Consider the following 21,162-nt stretch of genomic DNA (forward strand, 5'->3'; position numbering starts at 1 on the left):
AATGTGTGAATCTGAAGGGACTGATAGCTGGAGAAAAGAGATGACGTGGTTTACTGTATGCCACTTTGTTCCTAAGCTATTTGACTGCCAAATGAAATAAGTGAAAGGCAAATAGGCAGTCACTGTAATAAAGATTGCCCATGTAAGCTAGGTTAGCCTTACATTCTCTATTCTTGTATCAACTTCTGGGATTATGTGTGTACATCACACTCAGTTCAGAAGAATAACAAGAATACGGAAAATAATAATAAAGAAAATCCTAACAAGATTTCATTAGAATCAATGACTTCACCAAAACACACAAAGAAAATGAAAAGTCATCCTTCGGAGTAAGAGAAGAGATTTGCAATAAATGTATTGATATATCAGAATATATAACAGACTTCTTTAAAACATATCAACCTAGCACTTCTGGAGGCAGCCTAAAAATCCAAGTCAACATATATAAATGCATTTAAACTCCCAAGCCATCAAATATAAGATCAAAGCGAGAGATTTCTGCATACAGAGAGCAGTTAAAACGTTCCAAACTGATACTACTATGTTGTGGTAAAGATGTACAACTAAACTTTGGCACACTGCAGAGAGAGATAAGCACAGCACAATGCTGGCGTATCTGACAGTACCTGATGATGCTGAAACGCGCGCTCTAGATCTAAGCATCCCACACTAAGTATAGCTCTCCATGAGTCATATTACCTTCACTAAAACATGTGCACTTAAACAGTTTCACAGTTAATACTAGTAATAGCTAAAATCTACAATGAAATGTGCAACTAAGCGACAGTATATTTATACAATGGAAAACTACACAGCAATGGGAATAACCACTGCCATATGCAACAACACGGGTGATCTCAAAACACATTTGACAGTACCAGAGATAGGGTGTCATACATTATGGCCCCATTTATATAAAGTGTAAATACCCTCTAAACCAATAGAAATAGAAATCAAATTAGCTTTTAGGGTAAGAAGAGAGAATTCTAGATAATGTTTCTTACCTATATATATACATAAATAACCAGTTTATCTTACAGACATTCATTTATTCTCACAAATATGATGTAATGATTTCAAAGGTCCCTGAATTAACTTAAATTTAAGTTTATCCCAATGTTGGAGACTTTGGAGGTAGTAAAATATTTTAGGATCAATATTGTAAAGGCACTAAGGCCACTGAGATGCTTACTTTTAAATGGCTTCATTTAAGTCCTTAGATTTTTACCTTGGCTTTAAAAAGTTACCGCAAATGCTAGTCTCAAAAAAAAAAAAAAAATCCAAGTATATTTTTGGTAAATTTGTGGCTACAGTTCTTAGTTGCCATGCTGAACTTACCAGCTGCTGTGTCACCGTCTAACAAATTGTCATCTTCAGAAGTCTGAAAGTCCATAATAGCACCTGCTCCATCTAAGAGCTCCTCATCGCTACTCGCGCTTGTTATGCTGTTGTAGCTGTTTCTATAGTAGCCTCTAGGGAACAGCTGCTCAGACTCCATTTAGCTGTCTGGTTATCTGGAAAAAAGGGGAAAATGGCTTCAACATTTTCCCAACACATAACAAAAATCATGTATTCTAACATCACAAAATGAAAGCTATGATCTTTGTATTAAAAATACTAAGTCCTAATCCCAGCACTCGGGAAGGAAGAGGCAAGTGTGTCGCCATGAGTTCAAGGCCAGCCTAGTCTACCATTTGAGTCCAGAAAAGCCAAGGCTACACAGAGGAACCCAAAAAACAAAACAAAACAAAAAAACCACTAACATACATCCATTGTAACAATAGCTACCTCTATGATGCTTCAGGGTAAGGGATGGTTTAATTCCTTCGTGTCACTATCAGGGTGTTAAAAAAAGAAAGAAGGAAGGGAGGAGACAGACTCCTTCAAGCAGTGCTATAAAACAATCTCAGGATCTACTACGCTAAAATATATCCAGCGAAGCGCAACGCGTACAGTTTGCAGCTTATGGGAAGAGCTGTAGTATGTGACCACTAGAATGACCACAGACTGGACAGGGCTTCGCAAGGAATAGGCTAACAGGGATGATAACACGTAACCGAAATACCAGCTCCTCTGGGGATTTTTACTTCAAGCAAGATTAATTTTTAAAATTAATCTTGTAATATAAGTATTTCAACATGCTATAAGATTTATTGTAGATGCATGGGGAGAAAAGGAAGAGGGGGTGCCCCAATGGGAGAGACAGAGTAAGAGTAGGACTGTAAGAGAGTAAGAACTAATTTAAGTATTTTTATACTAACTTGACATATTTAAGTATTTAGACCCAGGCTCAAAGACATAAACCAAGAGAAAACTGAAAATACTTAAAAATCTTTATTCTTTCACAGAATTAAAACCAAATTATTATGTTTTTATTGTTTTTACTCTTTATATGCCAAAAATAATACTCCCACATTTTTTTTAATATATTGACTCCCATGCTCACCATCAAAATGAGAAGTTAATATAAGTATGTTAGCATTGGCAATAGACCTGAAAGGTACATGTGTGGGGCTTGAACAACCGTTGATGTGGTCAAACCAGTAAGGCTGGTAAAACAAGGCTGATTTGAAAGTCATAGTAGGAACAAACACACAGAACATGAAAGAAGCCAAGTTCCCAAACTCTAACCACCACTCATGATGGCCTCAGACAGCCTCACCTCTATGGTACTTCTCTTTCTGCACATGAAAAACTAACATAGCAGTGCCTTAACAACAAAAGCATTCAGAAACTATGGTTGTTTTAGAAAATCAATTAAACATTACTAAATAATACTATCTTTGAAAACTAATTTATTATATAATTCCCTTAAAGCTTACTTCAAAGGTGACGCTCTGAGAGCTGTTTGAAGTCTCTATTCTCAGCATACAGCACAATGACAGGAACAGACTATGGGCAATAAATACCAAGCTTCCCATTCAACTAAGATCTAAGAGAAACGTACTCTGTTTTCAACACACACACACCCTCAGCAACAACAGTAAGCTATTCTTGAAATAAGCAAAAACTGCAAATGAATTACAAAAACCTGCTGTTCTGCAACTTTATAAATGTTCTATTATTTCTGCTACCAAAACTACCTATTATAATATATTAAGCATGTCAATGTATTACTTAAAGCAAGACTGTAGAGTACATGGAAGCTCATGAGCATGTCTCCTGAGTTACAAAGATTAGACTCCAGAGATAAAGCCTGCTGTGCTACAAGACAGTTCTAATGATCTCTGCACAAGCACCTTGTCTGCCCCAACTTGATCTTTGTACTGCAGCCAGGCCTTTAAAAAGTCTGATTAGTAATCTCTCCTATTATGTATATTAAAATATTACAATCAATTTTTTACATTTCTTAGGAGGCAAACTCCTTAACAATGCAGAGAAAGCCCCAAACTGGCAGTCCCCGGCTAGCTCCCAGTTTCCTTTTATAGTATATACTAGTATACTTTTTTTAGACCACTGATCTTTAAATCTCAGTCTCACAGGATCTCTCCTGCTGCCTGGCCAAGGCCTTCAGCATGTCTTCTACTTGTAACATACTCTCTCCTCTTCATATAACTTTGCTACTCACTCTTCAGGGATCATGTCAAGTATTCATTAATTAGCTAGGCACCTGGCACATTCTTGTAGTCTCAGCCACTCAGAAACCTTGAACAGTTTTATCTCGAGTTCAAGGCCAAGCTCAGGAACTTATACCATCTGAAAATATCAACAGCTAACAAACAAAAGTACTCCTTTAGTTAATAAACCCATCACCCTAGCAATATCATTGTTAGTACTTTACAAAAGTACATGTAGTAAGTATGAGCCAATAATAATGTTTGTAAGCTATTATTCTCTCCACTTAACATATGAGAAACCTGAAATATAACAAGTTAGATGATTTAACCAAAACCATGCAGGTAGTTTTAAAAAAAATAGGCCTACCATGGTACTTGAGTCAAATCTTGCCTATATCAAATTTTCCTATTAGTTCTTACAGCTCCCCTGTGTAACACTGACCACAGCTATATGAGGTTTTATTAATTTGCTGATCTTCTGATCTAGAATATATCTTGAGGCCTAATACTGTTCAATTTTTTGTTTTTTAACTACACAGTCAGTGGTTAGTAAAGTATATGACATATATATTAAGAATTCAATTTGACAAGTACTTTGGAGAGCTGGAGAGCTGGCTCAGCGGTTAATAGAGTTGTTTAGTTTTTGGTTTTTTGTGAGATGGTCTCATTCTATAGCCCAGGATGGTCTACCACGTAACAAAAATACCTAATTTTGATGAAGTTCAACTCACTAATTTTTCCTTTATGGATATCACTTTGGTTGTTAAAAAGTTTCTAAATCTATTTCCCAAAGACACTGCAAGAAAGGAACTTAAGGAACTTTTATGGTTCTCAAGCAAATTTTGTTTCTCCTATAAAAATATCTGAGCAGAGTTAAAGCTGATGGCTAAGCTCTATAGGTGTGTCAGTCAACTATGTGTCTGACTAGGAAGCTAAAGAAAAAAAAGTAGGTCACAATCTAGTGAAAGAAGGAAATGAAAACTTTCCATGTCAGCAACCAGTAACAGAATGTGTCTGTAGGTAAGACATAGTCCCATTTAAATATTTGTCAAAGTTTTTACTAGCTGGGCATGGAATACCTTTGTATTACTTACTGATCAGAGAGGCCCTAGAGGTCTCCAGCACACAGGCTTTGCCGCTGCCCTAGGTTAGCCAGCATAACAACAAGGTACTATTGTTGAAGACAGCACATTCTTTGGCTGCAGAACATAGAGAAACTAATCTCAAAATGGCCGGTTAACTCCTCACTCGTGACGAGCTTTCACAGTGCTGGAAGGTGCTAAGCAAGTTACTACAGTCGAGAAGACATTAATGGTCTTGCCCAGCACTGGACACTGCATGCTGTAAAACTGACTTACCAGGCAAAATGTGCTCACTAGGACTGTTTTTTTTTGTTTGTTTGTTTGTTTGTTTTTGTTTTGTTTTGCTTTTTGAGATAGGATTTCTCTGAACAGTCCTGGAACTTGCTCTGTACACCAGACTGGCCGCAAACTCAGATCCACCTGTTGCTGCCTCCCAACGCCTGGGATTAAAGGTGTGTCCACCATTGCCAGCAGTGGTAGGACTTTTAAATAACCTATTGTTTACTGATTAACTTTCTGACTGGATCTGATGCCTCCTCCTCTGACAGAGAAAATCTGATGTCCGCTACTGAATCCTGGTCAAAAGCTTGTAGATGTAAAGGCCATAGGCCCAAAGGTAGAGACTGCTATTCCTATTGAGTTTTGTCAACTTGCCTTCAAAGAACTTATTGTTTATGCACACAGGTGCTTCTTTCTGAAGTTGGCAGCCGTCAGTGGAGATGTCCAAAACTAATCAAAGTGCTGAGATAAGAGACTAAGTATTTAGCTTTAAAGTATTAAACACACACATGCACACCCCGCCACAACACAATACCATGGCCATGGAACATCCCAGATGAGGAGACAGAAACAATGTAAGAGCTGAAGATGCGGAGGAGTGCTGTGAAGGGCTGTCTTCTATTTGAGACGCGGCTGTCACGCTTATGAACTCACGGGAGCTGTGATTACTTGCAAACACAGAAGCCCAAACCTGCCCCTGTATAAATGGGGCAGACTACATGCAGGCCTCACCCTTACTAAGGAGCTGGTGGCAATGAATGTGGATACTTGTTGAGAGAAAGACAGTCATTTGTGAGGATGTTGCCACCACGCGTAGATTTGCCATACTCCAATAGATGGCCCTAACCGCCCCCCCGACACACACACACACACACACACACACACACACACACACAAACACACACGTGCAACCCTGAGTAGACTCAGGGGGCGGGGCAGTGAAGAGGGAAGGAGAAAAAGAGAGGAAGAGAGAAACGAATGGGCTGGTTCATCTACCAACCAAATAGAAGTAAAAAATAAGACAGAAAGACATAAGGTGGAGTGGGGAGGAAGAAATTTTGGAGGGGATATAGAAGGCATTAGAAAAGGTGAGTGAGGATAGGTATCATCATATTTCACTGTGTGTGCGTGTGTGTGTATAAAAATTTCAAGAACAAAAAATTGTTTAAGTTTATACTAGATCCCATATTAAAATGTGGCAATTACATTATTGATTATAAAATATTTAATCAGAAATTTCTAAAACAGCTAAAAGTAACAGAAATTGATAAATACAACTTTACCGTACAATACCATATTTTTAAAAGCCTCATAGATTTTAGTAACCTTCAGCATACATTAAATACTATCTTCAAGGAAGATATATTTTCTAGCTTGTTGATCGGTGTTACTACAGTAAAAAGCAGAACCTGGCCACTTGTACAACTTAATAAAACGCAGAGAAAAAGGCTGCATCTCACTGTGGTAGATGAGATGGACCTCCCCCTCCTCTTTCTTTTTCTTTTCTGATGATAAGGAGGTAAGAAAGATCTAGAAGGGAAATGGGAGAAGTTACCTCAGGCAAAAAGGGTCATGAATTGAACTACCAAACTGAAAAAAGGAAAAGAACTTGTAGGGAGTCTTAAGAAAGGTATGCTGGTGATGGTCAGTGTGTACAGTAAATGCATCTTACAATATATGCTGCAGCAGCTAACAGCATTGAAAAAAGAGACAGAGAGCGAGCCAGGTGTGGTGGCGCACACCTCTAGTTCCAGCACTCAGGAGGCAGAGGCAGGCAGATTGAGGTGAGACGGAGACCAGCCTGATCTACAAAGCAAGTTAGGTCTATTACACAGAGAAACCCTGTCTGAAGAAAAAAAGAAAGAAAAAAAAAAGCAAGAAAACCTATATGAACATTAATCTGATAAACAAAACTTATGAAATGTTTCTCAAATTTATTCTATCAAGCAATGAGTCTTCTACAGAATGCAACACTTGTAACAACCCATGGTACTAGAACCTTAGAATACATGAGGAAGTGCTGACTTGCATGAGGCACTAGATACAGCTGCAGAACAGCTGCAGAAAGAAGCCAGTGCCTAACCAGGAGTGGCTGAGTGTGCCTGGCTAAAGGAAGGTAGAAAGGGCAGAGCAAATGAAATGATGCTAAGCTGGCTTCTGACAAGAGTGAAATGACAGCTGGTTATAAGGAGGGCACCACAAGGAAAACGGAGCGCAGGAGCAGCACCTGGAAAAGGTCCTGGCACTGCTTCAGTACCAAATAATAAATGCTGGATGAAATGCTGGTGGGAGAGCTTAGCATACTCAAGGTCCTGAGTTCAGTCCCAGCACAGAAAACAATGATCATAATAAGGAGAATACTTGTTAAGGTGTCACCCAGAAAATCAATAAAGAACGAGGGGGGAAATGAAGCAATAGCTCTACAGTCCGTGTTTCTTTCTCTGCATTTAATGAAAAGATTTCACTCCTGCTAGAATTAGGAAAGTAGTGGAAGATGAAAGTTGAAGAGCATGGAAGAAGAGGAGGCAGACATGTTTGAATGTCACTATCCCAGGACATCTGGACAGAAACCTGAACACCAGGCAACAGTTCAACAGGTCTCCTTTGGGAGGATAGACCACATTCTTTATCCATCTGATTACACACTGCAGGGACACTATTCTCCTTTTTCTAGCCAAGTGGGTATGACATAATAAACTGAAATGAAGCAAAACTACTAATTAATACCAGTCATTAATAAACAGAACAACCTTTATTTTGAAGTCAGTAAAAAGTGGAAATTAGATGTAAAGCCCATTTTAGTAAACAATTGAGATGCATCAAACGAAGTCATTGAAGTAAAATGAATATACAACTGAAGAAATTTAATAATTTAAGTCAACTCAGAACATTCTAATAAGCAGTCTTTCTAATTTTATTAGCTTGATAGTTTCATATATCTATATAATGAATTTTAGTCATTTTCAGCTCCCATTTCATTCTTTATCTCTAGAGCCCTTCTTTTTGAATAAATGCAAGAAGAAAATTGTAATGTATATGCTATACATATTACACATATATACAGTTATAATATGTTATACACATACATATAATTTTTATAATTTATATGTTTAATACACACACACACACACACACACACACACACACACATGCTAATATGTCTTGGGGGAGAAACTCAGATCTAAAATAATCAGAAAGCTCACTATACAACAGAAATTGAATGTAGTGTGTTGAGAATATCACTAGGTAGAGTTCAAGTTAAAAATAAGTACCCAAAGTAAAATTAACCTTATAACCCTAACTACACTCATTTGATCTTAAATTGTATGTACAGAATGATCTTTTTCAATCACTTGTGACAGCATATTTGTTTAATACCAGCATTCAGGAGGCAGAGGCAGAGAGATCCTTATGAATTTGAAACCAGCCTTCCTTCTCTATATAGTAAATTCTGGGCCAACCAGTACTACATACCTTCTCTTTAAAAAAAAAAAAAATGTATCTTCTTTCAAATACAAAGACATAGTGAGCAACTGAAGGATACATTTTGATAATTGATTTCTATCATAAAAATACATAAAATGCTAAATACTCTCATTTTGGTAAGATGAGAATGCAAATATTTTACACCCTCTTCTGGTGTACAGACGGACATATAAAGCACCCATAAATAAATTTTAAAAGCGAAAGTTTAAAACACACACGCACACACACACACTGTTCTAAAGGGTGGAGGAGGGAATTGCTCATTAGATTCAGATCAGGCTGGCCTCAGCCTCATAGAGACCCGCCTGCCTCTGCCTCTGCCTCCCGAGTGCCGAGATCACACGCGTGCACCATCACACTCAGCTTATTGGGTTATTAAGACAGAATTTATCACATTCCAAGACAAGAAAATAATCTAACTGGTTTCACCCAAATGTAACACTACTTGGTATTTTGTCATTACTGTTCATTTAACATGTCAAAATTGCACCTTATACATTTTTCTTCAAAGAATAAAAAACTAAATAGTTACTGAAGAATATTTCCTTTTTTAAAAGATTTGTTTATTTTATGCATATGAGTACACTGTCTTTAGGGCACCAGATCACATTACAAATGGTTGTGAGCCACCACGTGGTTGCTGGGAATTGAACTCAGGACCTCCGGAAGAGCAGAGAGTGCTCTTAACCACTGAGCCATCTCTCCAGCCCCCTGAAGAATATTTCTTAAACTAACAAGTTCTTTTAAGTTAAATGCTATCACTCACTAGAGCCAAGATATGAAAACCTAGAGCCGGGCGTGGTGGCACACGCCTTTAATCCCAGCACTCGGGAGGCAGAGGCAGGCGGATCGCTGTGAGTTCGAGTCCAGCCGTCTACAAAGTGAGTCCAGGATGGCCAAGGCTACACAGAGAAACCCTGTCTCAAAAAACCAAAAAAAAAAAAAGAAAACCTAAGTGTCACTCAACAGATAAAACAAGCACAGAACAACACTGCATGATCTCACTTGTGGGATCTAAAGAGTCCAATTCAACAGCAGAGTTAAAATGGTGGTTCTCAAGGGCTGGGAGGTGGGGGAAGACTGGTCAAAGGGTACAAGGTTTCAGTTACCTAGGCAATTAGTAACCTACAGTGCAGGACAGAGACCACTGTACACATGACGACCTGCATGCCTTAAAACTGCTAACTCAAACACAAGTGTTTCTACAACATGCATGGAAGACAAATTGATCTATGTAGGCTTTAGCTAATATTTCCACAATGTACATACACTTTTATCAAAGTACCACTTTGTACTTTGTAAAGTACTTTACTTTGTAAAGTAAAAAAAAAAACAAAAAAATTGAGAAAAGGAAAAATTAAACACTGCATAAATTTTAAAAGGCAGGGGGCAGAGCACAAATACACAGCTCATTAATAAGAGGGGAAAAAAAGATAAAACAATAATCTAATTTAAATGCTGCAATGGAAGACCGAGACTTTAAAAACAGTTTTCATGGCTTTAAAAGACAACTTACTCAACTACTCCTATTTAAATAAATAAATAAATAAATGGGGAGAACTGAATGATTTACTTGGTTCCTTCCCAGATGCAGCAAATCTCAGTTCCAGCGATGTGTGCGGCAGCAGGGGGCCTCCCTGCACTTTATACTTAAGGAACACTTTAGGAATCAAAAGGGACTGTAAGCGGCAATGCTTATTAACAAATACGAATATACCCTATGAGAATATACAGGGGGAGGTAATCCCCCTCAGGAACAGTCATAGGGGAGGGGAATAATGGGAAAATGGGGGGGGGAGGAATGGGAGGATACAAGGGATGGGATAAACATTGAGATGTAACAAGAATAAATTAATAAAAAAAAAAAAAAGAATGACAATTAAATTCTTTCTCAAGTTTCCACACCTATTAAATGGACAAACAGAATTTACTTTGTGGGATGGGTGACAATGACATATCTCCCCCCCCTACACACACACACATGCTAAACTACAGAATATACTCCATTTACATGATACATATTGGAGGTGTCTGCTGACAGTTCTGACCAGAAGCAAGCTAGAAATTCCACAAACCATGGACAGTGGTCAAACCCCACAGGATATGGCTTTGATATATGACCCACCACAGAGATCAAATCTGGCTTCCTGAGAGGTCTGAAAACTACTGCCAACATATCACAACAGGAAACAGAAAGCCTATCGCCAACAGGATCTGGACAATTGCCATTTTTTTCTACTATAAAACCCAGATCCTTAACAAATCTGTTCTTCTGAACTATATATTCAAAACCAGGCTAGTTCTTTCATGAAGAACATAAGACAGCATTATTTCCAAGTAAAGACAAGTTATTCATACTGACCTCTTAAAATAACTTGAGCTGCCACTTAAAGAAAGGCTTTGATGTATAATATCAAAGGGGAGGAAGGGATGAGGGTTGAATGTTATTATCTGTGATAAATTCTGCCAACACCATATAAGCATATAAAAATTTGTTCAACTTCATAAAAATACACTAAGTCATACACCGGATTTTAAAGCCATATAAAATAACACATCAACAAAAGCAGCACCTTTCCAAATTGATCGACATTATACACATAAGCACTGGACTTCTTATCTATGCTCCCGAACTGAAATACCGGTTTTTTGTTTGTTTGTTTGTTTGTTTAGTAATTTACAAAGTCATGTAAAATTGATCGAAAGAAACCAATCATCTAAATTCTTCATGGGTGAAAAGTACATCTACAAACTGTAAATTATATATAAGCCGCAGTGGCGGTGCAGGAACTGAATACGAGAGCTCAAAAAGGTTTGAAGAACTCAATCTTTGGATTTTATACACAGAGAGAGAGCTATTAAAAGGCATGGTCACCGTTGTTCCAATTGTCATAAACAGTCATCGTTTCCAAAAGAAATAGAAATCTCGGCCTGGAATTAGACTACTCTCGATTAACGTGCAATTAACTCCCTTGTGCTCTCTAACTTTGAGTAAAGCACGCCGCACGAAAAGTTCTCTAAAGTAACTTCTGTTCCAACAAGTTTACTACCAAAACGCAAATATTTACACAAATATGATTCGATACACACACGTCTAAAGGCAAAAGTTATTGTTAAATTCGGGCAGATTCTGCAAGTTCAAGATTAATCCTGGTACCTAGTTCTAGCTCTACTTATTCGATGGCTCCTGGAGAAAACGGGGTAGGTTTTAATAGGCTGGACCACCTCAATGCCAGAGTCTGGCCTCGCAGTCCACGGCCAAGGCGTGAACCTGGCAGCGGGCGACTCACCTCGCAGCGCAGAGGCATAGCACGCTCGGCGGCTGGTGGCTGCGCCGCCTGTGGTCCCCGCATCTGCTTCAGATCTCGCGCCAGCCGCCCCGGGAGCTTCACCCGGACACAGCTGCCGGGTGGCCACCCCGGCGGACTTCACCGCTCCCCGGCTTTGAGCGGAGGTTACGTAAATGCGGCCAGGTGAGACTGGCGGAGGCTGGTTTGGTTTCTGGGTGAAGTTCAATCCTCCGGCTCTAGCGGGCCCTCAAGTTCAACCTGCCTGAGCCCGGACTTGATTTCCCCAGCCTCACTGCGCTCCGAAAGGACTGCAACAGGATTCGCGCTCCGCCTCGGGAGGACGGAACGCGCCTCTCAGGCCTCCGCCCACTCCAGCCTCATGCTCCAGACGCCCGGCCCGCCCGGAGCGCACCGGCCACCGAACAGACTGCTGCGCGATCCCGACCCGACCGGCCCTGACCCGCCGATCTCTGCAAGAGAAGCTCCGCGGAATAAAAGCCCGACAGGTGCGTCGTCCGCGCGTGACGTCACCGCGTTGACGTGAACGGCCGTTCGGCGTCCGGCCGACCCAGCACTTCCTCCCACGGCCGCGCCGCGAGGCACATCGGCGCCTATTGGTCGAAAGGGGGCGGTGGGCGTGACCTGGGCGTGGCCGCGGGGAGACGGGCTCCTGGAACCGTGGAGTCCGCTGGGGGCCGCTGGGCAGCTCCGAGCCGCCGAGAAGGACTTGCTTTAGCGAGTCGTTCACGTCGCTCACGTCTTTGGCGGATGCCCCGAGGGCGTCCACGTGAAGGGCCTGCAGGCGCTTTCGGAAGCGTGCGGTCACCGGCAGGGTGATGAAGCCCGGATTCCTCTCGGCCCTTCCTGAAGCGGGCTGAAGCTGTGTGTGACACCCCCACCCCCTCCGAGCCAAATGCTGCGGGTCTGTGATGGTGCACACAGTGTGCTACGGTGTCACCCAGCCTTATACACCGTCGCAGGTTATGCGCTTAACAAAAAAAAATCCCAGAGGGGAGAGAAATTCTGATGAATCCAGACTTAGAAACCGCGCATTTCAAAACAAAATAATACTTGTAAGAATCTGAGGGCTTTACTTGGTCTTACATAGTGGGTTCCTGTCGTGTGTCACAATATACAGGAAACCTGTTCCCCCTTGCTCAAGGAGCTCTATTGTGACTCAGGCAGGGAGGTGCATAAATGCCTGGCCTAGGCCTGAGCTTGCCCAAGAGTCTTCTGCTGAACAGGTAGATGCAGGGTTTGTAAGTGAACAGGACATGTGGAACCAGTATGGGTGTCGCCACTGGGTGGCAGAATTAAGACGTGTCTTGGTTGAGTGTTTCATGTATACGTATATATCTCATAATAAATACTGATGTCCTTATATATTTACTGCCTATGAACATTAGGTGTGACTTGGACTCTCACTGCAGACATGTAACCTGATTTTTTTGGGGGCGGGGGGAGCGGGTGGGTGGGTGGGTGGGGATTATCTAGATTTTTATTGGACAGTAGTCATAGCCAATCATATATTTTCTATAAAGATGACAGAATCTGTACTGTTTTAGTTCTTTCATGGAAGATTACTCTTTTAAGTAGATAGGAAAATTATACTTGTACATTTGGTTTTGTGTACTGTTGTACGTTATACACTAATTTATGAGAACCTTTATTTTAAAATGTGTGGCGGGCAGGGCTTGTGGCTCAGTGATGGAGTGCTTGCTTGGCATACCAGAAGCACTGTGTTCTATCTCCAGCTCTACACAAGTGAAATACTTGACTTCTGGCATCCATACAACCACATGAGTAGGTCTCTCCATCTTCACTCTTCCCACATAAATTATTTTAACTGTTTCCAGATTGGACTTAAGCATCTCTCTGTATGATGCTTAAATATGTGAGGCTCAGAAGCACCACAGTAGACAATATATTTAAACAAGGAACTGTGGGATAGCGTCGTCAACCTATAAATTACACCTTTTTTTGTCAGAAAAGCCTGCTGACATTAAGCTCTTTTTCAGAAGACTTGAATGGAAAAAGAGTGTAAGACATCTCTGGCACAGGGTAGTGTAAGTGCTGTTACGTGGATAATTGTCACATGATCTCCTTTCTCGCCCTATGGAGGGGTCCCCATTGACTGAGGGTCTTAGTGACCCTTTTAAGAATGATTTTCTTAGGACAGAGGTAATACCCAATAAGGAATTTCTATAGGCTTTTCTTATACAAACAAACAAAAAAATCAACCAGCCTGCCACTCTTGCTTGCTGTGGAGATGGATTAGAGTTCTACAGGATAAAAGTCTAACCCAGGTCTCACTGGTTAAAATCAAGGTTGGCTAGTTGTTTTCTTCTAGAGGCCCAAGAGAAGATTCGACCTTGGTGCTTTTCATAGTTATTGGAAAACACTTGCATTTCTTGGCTCATTTACTCTGTCTTCAAAGCCTTCAAATGATAGGGAGAATCCTCCTCTAGTCTAATTTATTGATTCTAGTGATTAGACAGGCATGGATGTCTTTGGGGAGCTGAATATTCCGCCTGCTGTGGAATACTTAATTCTGCTCTTTACACCTTAACGTCTTAGTAAACGTACTAATATGCAGGAAGTATTCGGAGACAGCGCTAAGTTATCTGCAAAAGGTCAGTTTCTCTTTAAGTTAAGTTTTGCTATTAGAACTGAGCTGCAGAGATGGCTCAGAGGTCAAGAGCACTGGCTGTTCTTCCAAAGGTCCTGAGTTCAATTCCCAGCAACCACATGGTGGCTCATCACCATCGATAATGAGATCTGGTACCTTCTTCTGGTCTGCTGGCATACATGCAGGCAGAATACTGTATCAAATAATAAATAAATCTTTTAAAAGAAAACCTGAGCTTAAGCAGTAATAACCAAACCCTATTAATATTCAGACTGGCTTTTCCTTCCCCTTACCAGTTTTTCAGGCCTCTGGGAAAGGAAAAAGGAAAAAGTGAGCTCACAGTGGAAGTTTACTTCTACCGCATGTAGAAATTAGTCTTGCTGGTACCTGGGCCAAAAGGAAGATAAACAAAAAGTGTCTATGACCTGTGAAAGGGCTAAGTCTTTCCCTGTCTCAGTAGTTTTCCTGCTTTGAAAGTGCTGGGTTGTTTGGATTTTGGTGTTTTTAATCTGGCAAAAGAAGCCAAAAAGAGTACTGGCCAGCACATCTGTTTCCTCTAGATTCCTCCTTCAACACTGCGCTATAGACTTTCCTTGGAATAAGAAACCAAGTGCACACACCCTGAATCCCAGCACTCCTGAGACAGAGGCAAACTGATCCCTGTGAGTTCAGGACAGCCAGGGCTACCCAGAGAAAACCTGTGGAAGGATTGTGACCTTGCCTTAGACTGGGCCCAAGGTGAAAGCAGCCTTGGGTGGCTTGAGCCCACTGATACCCCACTGAGATAAACATCTGTGATAAGACTCAGAGAGGGCTGGAGGGATGGCTCAGTGGTTAAAAGCACTGTCTGCTCTTCCAGAGGTCCTGAGTTCAGTTCCTGGCAACCACATGGTGGCTGACAACCATCTATAATGTGATATAATCCCCTTTTCTGGCCTGCAGGTGTACATGCAGGCAAAGCACTCATATATGATAAATAATTAAATAAATCCTTTTTTTTTTTTTTTTTTTTTTTTTTTTTTTTTTTTTTACAGAGAACCTTTTTCTTTTCAACCAAGCTTGAATCTTAATTTACTCATATTACATCTCAGTGGTTATCCCATCCCTTGTATCCTCCCATTCCTTCCTCCCTCCCATTTTCCCCTTACTCCCCTCCCCTATGACTGTGACTGAGGGGGACTTCCTCCCCCTGTATATGCTCATAGGGTATCAAGTCTCTTCTTGGTAGCCTGCAGTGAGAGAAGCATGGGAGAATGGGGAAATAGAAGGATCCAGAGGGTCCTAGAAACCTACCAGAAGAACATTATGATGGGCGGATCTGGGCCCAGGGGTCCTGCTCAAACTATGGCACCAGCCAAGGACAATACCTGCAGTAAACTTTGAACCCCTACCTAGATCTAGCCAATGGACAGGACATTCTGCACAGTTGAGTGGAGAGTGGGAACTGACTTTCACATAAACTCTGGTGCCCATATTTGATCAGGTCCCCTGGATGCGAAGCCCTGGTGGTACTCAGAATTAAATAATATCTTTAAAAAAAAAGACTTAGAGAAGCCATTTTGGGCCCAGGATTAAGGACAAGAGCCAGGGACTCCAGCTAAGGCTATTGTATTGCAAAAACGACCATCTATGGGAGGAGTTAACTGGAGGAGAGACCAGTGCCCGGGGTTGGAGAAGAGAGGAGCAGGTGCTGCTTTTTTCTGTCGCATAAAGGATCTGAGATTTCTGGAGAATTACTCCAAGGGATTCACCCTGCAGAACTGACACCCAGAAGGTTCCATTCTTATTCTCCTGTATCTCTTTTCCCTCCTGTTTAGGATAGTCAGGGTGAAAGGAAGAAACTTTTGTTTAATAAATTCATAATAAAGTTCAATTGTTAAGGAACCAGAGCCAACAAAGGCCTGTCTTGAAAAACAAAACTAGATTAGTCCGAGTGGAGCGAGCGAGCCGAGTGGTTGTCTGGTCACGAAACCCGTAGCCCTTGCAGCATGGCTGACCAACTGACTGAAGAGCAGATTGCGGAATTCAAAGAGGCATTCTCACTATTTGACAAGGATGGTGATGGGACTATAACAACAAAGGAACTGGGCACTGTGATGAGGTCTCCTGGGCAGAACCCCACAGAAGCAGAGCTGCAAGACATGATCAATGAAGTAGATGCAGATGGTAATGGCACGATTGACTCCCCTGAGTTTCTGACAAGGATGGCAAGGAAAATGAAAGACACGGACAGTGAAGAAGAAATTAGAGAAGTATTCCGCATGTTTGATAAGGACGGCATCGGCTACATCAGTGCAGCAGAGCTTCGCCACGTGATGACAAACCTTGGAGAGAAGTTAACAGATGAAGAGGTGGATGAGATGATCAGGGAAGCCGACATTGATGGTGATGGTCAGGTAAACTATGAAGAGTTTGTACAAATGATGACAGCAAAGTGAAGACATTGTACAGAATGTGTTAAATTTCTTGTACAAAATTGTTTATTTGCCTTTTCTTTCTTTGTAACTTATCTGTAAAAGGTTCCCCCTACTGTCAAAAAATATGCATGTATAGGAATTTGGACTTCATTCCTCCACGTTTTCTTTCCTTATCTTACTGTCATTGTCAAACCTTATTTTAGGAAACTGATGAAGTAACATCTTGCATGTGGCTTACTCTGGATCTATCTAAGCCCTTCAGTACATCTACACTTAGATGGAGTTGGTCAAACGAGGGAACATCTGGGCTATGCCTTTTTTAAAGTAGTTTTTAGGAACTGTCAGCATGTAGTTGGTGAAGTGTGGAGTCGTGACTCTGCATGGACTGTGGACAGTCAACAATATGTACTTAAAGTTGCACTATTGCAAAACGGGTGTTTTATCCAAGTACTTGTACACTATTTTTTGTACTGCTGGTATTGTACCAGAAACATTTTCTTTTATTGTTACTTGCTTTTTAAACTTCATTTAGCCACTTAAAGAAAATCTGCTTATGGCACAATTTGCCTCAAATCCATTCCAAGTTGTATATTTGTTTTCCAATAAAAAAAATTAACAATTAAAAAAAAAAGAAAAAACTAAAGAAACAAACAAGGTGCTACATGTAGCTTAGTGGTAGATCACTTGCCTAGTGTAAATAAGACCCTGGCTTTCTGTCCCCAGCACCAGGAAAGAACAGGTAACACCAACTACAAGAACCAAACAGAAAATAGAAACCCACCCATGTCCATCAGGGGAATCTTAGCATGAGTCTGCTTTAGAATTTCCTCATCACACCAGCAGTATCCAAGAGTAGTAAAAAAAAAAAAAAAAAAAAAAAAAAAAAAATGACCTTTTCAGGCTGGAGAGATGGCCCAGAAGTTAAGAATACTGTCTGTTCTTCCAAAGGTCCTGAGTTCAATTCCCAGCAACCACATGGTGGCTCATTCCATCTATAATGAGGTCTGGTGCCCTCTTCTGTCCTGCGGACACACAAGTGTACAGAATTCTGTATAAATAAATAATATATTTTTAAAAATAGACCATTTCTTGTTCATTGTCTTTTTTTTACCTCAAGGATAAATCAAGTTATCTTGAGCAGTTTTGCATGCCTGATTACTTCATATTGCATGATTTTTTTTCTACAAAATCCTACCTTTGCATGATAATCCAACCACATTTTAAAAAGAGCCACGAAATGATTTTTTTCATACTTTGTGCAGCTAAGGGCTCAGTCTTGCAGTGGTGCATGGTGGTGTACACATGGGAAGCAGAGAAAGAGGCTTGCCACAAGTTTAAGGGCAGTCTTCTCTACATGTAGTTGATTTAGTGAATTCTAGGTCAACTAGCAGTACCCTACCTCAAAAAATACAAAAACGAACAAAATTTTAAAACTAAAAAGAATGCCCTGATGTTGACTTGTGTAACGGTGTTAAGCGGTGGTGTCTCTTTGTTTCTGCAACACTGTGTATGCCAGTATATCTGGCCAGAAAGCTTCTAGACTTTTGTACCAGCACTGCCTGCCATCTCACAGTATGAGTGCTGAGATTCCAGAAGCATGTCCTAGCATCTGCCTTAGGTCCTGGGGCTCAAACTCATGAAGGCACAGTGATTGACTGTACCTGCTCACCTATGCTGGCCATACTATTGCCTTTAATGGGTGTTTGTTTCAAGAAGGTTCCACCCCCATGAAGAGTGTTATGCTCTTACAGGGCTGAGTGACTTCCATGAGTTGTAAAGCAAGGCCCAGTCTCTTGTTCTGTCTCCCTGCACCCAGGTGGCATTTCTGCTTTCCTGTCATGTTACTGTAGTAGCGAGATCACCCAGATCGCAAGACCCCCAAAATGACCACCAGGACTCTGTACCGATGCAACATACACAGGGTCCTATGTTACGGGCTCAAGCTTTGGATCACAGTCTTTGCTGACTGCAGCAGGATAGGACAGTGATCAGAGCTTCAAGTGCAATGGCTTATAAGAGGAAAAACTAATTGGAGGTTGGGGTCACAGGAAAGTAAGAAAAAAACATAAGTTGGGGGTGGTGGTTGCAGGTCACGGGAATGTCAACCTTCAGGCAGGTTGGGTTCAGGAGGCTGAATCTCCAGGGAAGTTGTTGTATCTCAAAGGATCATTGGGAGTTAATTGTATTTAATCACTCCGGTGGAGTTTCTGGAGACTACTGGCAGGTCTAGTTCATGGCAGTACATGGTCATTCCCGGAACACAGGAAGAAGTAAAGTCACTTGGAGGACAAGTTCTCACAGAACAATCACAGACCATGGCATTAGTTGCAGAATATACATTCTATATAGAATATGGCATTTGTAGGAACCAGGCCCGACTGGGCTGCCTGTCTGTCTTGCTGTTTCATGTCCTGTTTCTAGCAGCTTCCATGTCTGTGTTTATCTTGGTTAGTTAGTCGTGTTTACTGCTCTGAGAATGCGCCCCTCCCTTCCTCGAGACTTTTCCTCCTGTGTGCAATTACCTCTTGAGGGATTTCACCTGGGAGGAGGAGTCCTGTTTGGCTGCCTATAAGAAGGCTCTTTGGAACTCTGGAAGAATAAACCATTGCCATGGTGGCTGCTGCTGCGGCTGCTGCTCTCTTAGCACAAAGGACCCGCTGTGTTATTGTGTGTGTGTGTGTGTGTGTGTGTGTGTGTGTGTGTGTGCCTGTGTGTGTGCATGAGTTAATTCCGCAGTCCCTCGCCCTCGACTCGGTGCCATGGTGGCGAGGGCACCACAGCATTCATTTTACCCTTACATTACCATGCAAGTTCTGTGTTCTGACTAGCTGAGTAAATTTTTCTTTACAAGTTACCATTGTCAGATATTCATTCCATAACACTAACAGAAAATGGACCAAAACAGAGACCAATAAAAACACTGAAGAGAGGCCAGGTGTGGTGGCGTACACCTTTAATCCCAGCACTTGGGAAGCAGAGGATAGTGGATTGATGTGAGTTTGAGGCCAGACTGGTCTACAAAGTGAGTCCAGGACAGCCAAGGCAACACAGGGACACTCTGTCTCAAAAAACCAAAAAAAAAAAAAAAAAAAAAAAAAAAAAAAAGACACTGAAGAGAAATATAGAAATAAACGCAAATATAAATGGTAATTTAATATATGAAAGATTATATCTCCAGTTAGTGGCAAAGGAATGCCTAGTTTCCCTCCAAAAATGGCCAATTTCTTCATTTCACAAATAGCTTATATAAATTGTTTTTTCTTATGTTTCATTTATCATGTGACTGTGCCACACATGTACATTATGTGGCACTTGTGTGGCTATCAGAGGAAAGCCTATGGGAGTCAGTTCTCTTCTTCCACTGTGTGGGTCCTTGGGGTTGAATCCAGAGCATCATGATTGAAAGAAAGCAGTTTTCCTTGCTGAGCCAACTCGCCACCCTAACCGACTTCTAGCAGCACATGTGAAAGGCAATCACAGGCAACGATGCAAAATCAAGAGAGACACAGCAATGCGCAGGGACTGTGAATCCACTTCTAGGCACTTTTAGTATAAAGGTAACCCAAGATATTGAACATAACTCCAAATATGATTGGCATTGAGTTCCCCCTCCTTAATAAATGTTGCCTCTCTGTATCCTTTTTCTTTTTTAATCTAAAAACATGGCCAAAATGACACTAGACTTGTTCTAGACCTAGCGTTTAAAAAGATTAGCAATGTCTGTCTTCTGTGGAAATAGCATCACAGAGCTCACAGTGCTGTTAGCAATCCAAGCTGCCCATGTGGAGAACCTGGATGACACCAAGGGTCTTAGCATGTGGAGGAAGATTCTTGAAGCATCCTGGGAAGCTGAGTGAGTGATCTTAGTCCAAGGGCAGTGAAGCGGAAGAACTACATGGTAGGAGCATCCTTGACCTCCAGCTCCCACACCTGGGAGGCCTCCAGTTCTTAAAGATGATTTGTTATACAGTAATATATATCTAGAGTATGGCAGTGTTTAATTAAAGTGGGAAGATATGCATATATTTGACTTAGTGAACTTACTTTATGGCATCCCTTAAAAATGAAAATATACTAACACCCTTCATCAAAGAAGCTTCTTCTTCTTCTTCTTCTTCTTCTTCTTCTTCTTCTTCTTCTTCTTCTTCTTCTTCTTCTTCTTCTTTTTCTTCTTCTTTTTACAGTAAATAGAGACCATCACAGAGAAAACACAAATGGGCACAGTACAGAAATCAACGGATTGTGGTGAGCCCAACCTCAATGAATATATCTACATTCATAATTCAAACTATCTCAGAAAGGGGAGGGAAAGATTGGAAGAGCCAGAATACGAGGACATTGGCTGTGAAACAAGGCTCTCCTAGAAATGGCTATATAAAGGACTAGAACAATAGAAATATCAGTAGTCGTGCTAGAGTGGAA

General features: G+C 41.1%; 2 protein-coding genes across 4 annotated transcripts in view; one reads left to right on the forward strand and one right to left on the reverse strand.

Moving 5' to 3' along the window:
- Clcn3 (chloride voltage-gated channel 3) overlaps positions 1-11,787 on the reverse strand; it is a 78,743-nt gene extending 66,956 nt beyond the window's left edge. For 2 of the 3 annotated variants that reach the window (XM_051169945.1, XM_051169940.1), the window contains exons 1-2: positions 11,695-11,787; positions 1,339-1,514 (exon numbers count right to left, since the gene is read on the reverse strand). In XM_051169945.1, the coding sequence (XP_051025902.1) occupies positions 1,339-1,498 (160 nt within the window). In that variant the 5' untranslated portion in view covers positions 1,499-1,514; positions 11,695-11,787. Of the gene's footprint in view, positions 1-1,338; positions 1,515-11,694 lie in introns of those variants that run through there. The other variant, XM_051169943.1, reaches the window with a different exon arrangement.
- Positions 11,788-16,295: 4,508 nt separating this feature from the next.
- Positions 16,296-17,371, forward strand: LOC127210195 (calmodulin-1-like). Its single transcript, XM_051169877.1, has one exon. The coding sequence runs from the start codon at positions 16,312-16,314 to the stop codon at positions 16,759-16,761; it is 450 nt and encodes a 149-aa protein (XP_051025834.1). The 5' UTR covers positions 16,296-16,311; the 3' UTR covers positions 16,762-17,371.
- The last annotated feature ends 3,791 nt before the right edge of the window (positions 17,372-21,162 follow it).

This window comes from Acomys russatus, chromosome 27, assembly GCF_903995435.1.
Source record: "Acomys russatus chromosome 27, mAcoRus1.1, whole genome shotgun sequence".
Lineage (NCBI taxonomy): Eukaryota > Metazoa > Chordata > Mammalia > Rodentia > Muridae > Acomys > Acomys russatus.

Excerpts from the sequence above, each read along its gene's own strand:
- LOC127210195 (XM_051169877.1), top strand. The coding sequence starts at position 16,312 with ATGGCTGACCAACTGACTGAAGAGCAGATTGCGGAATTCAAAGAGGCA.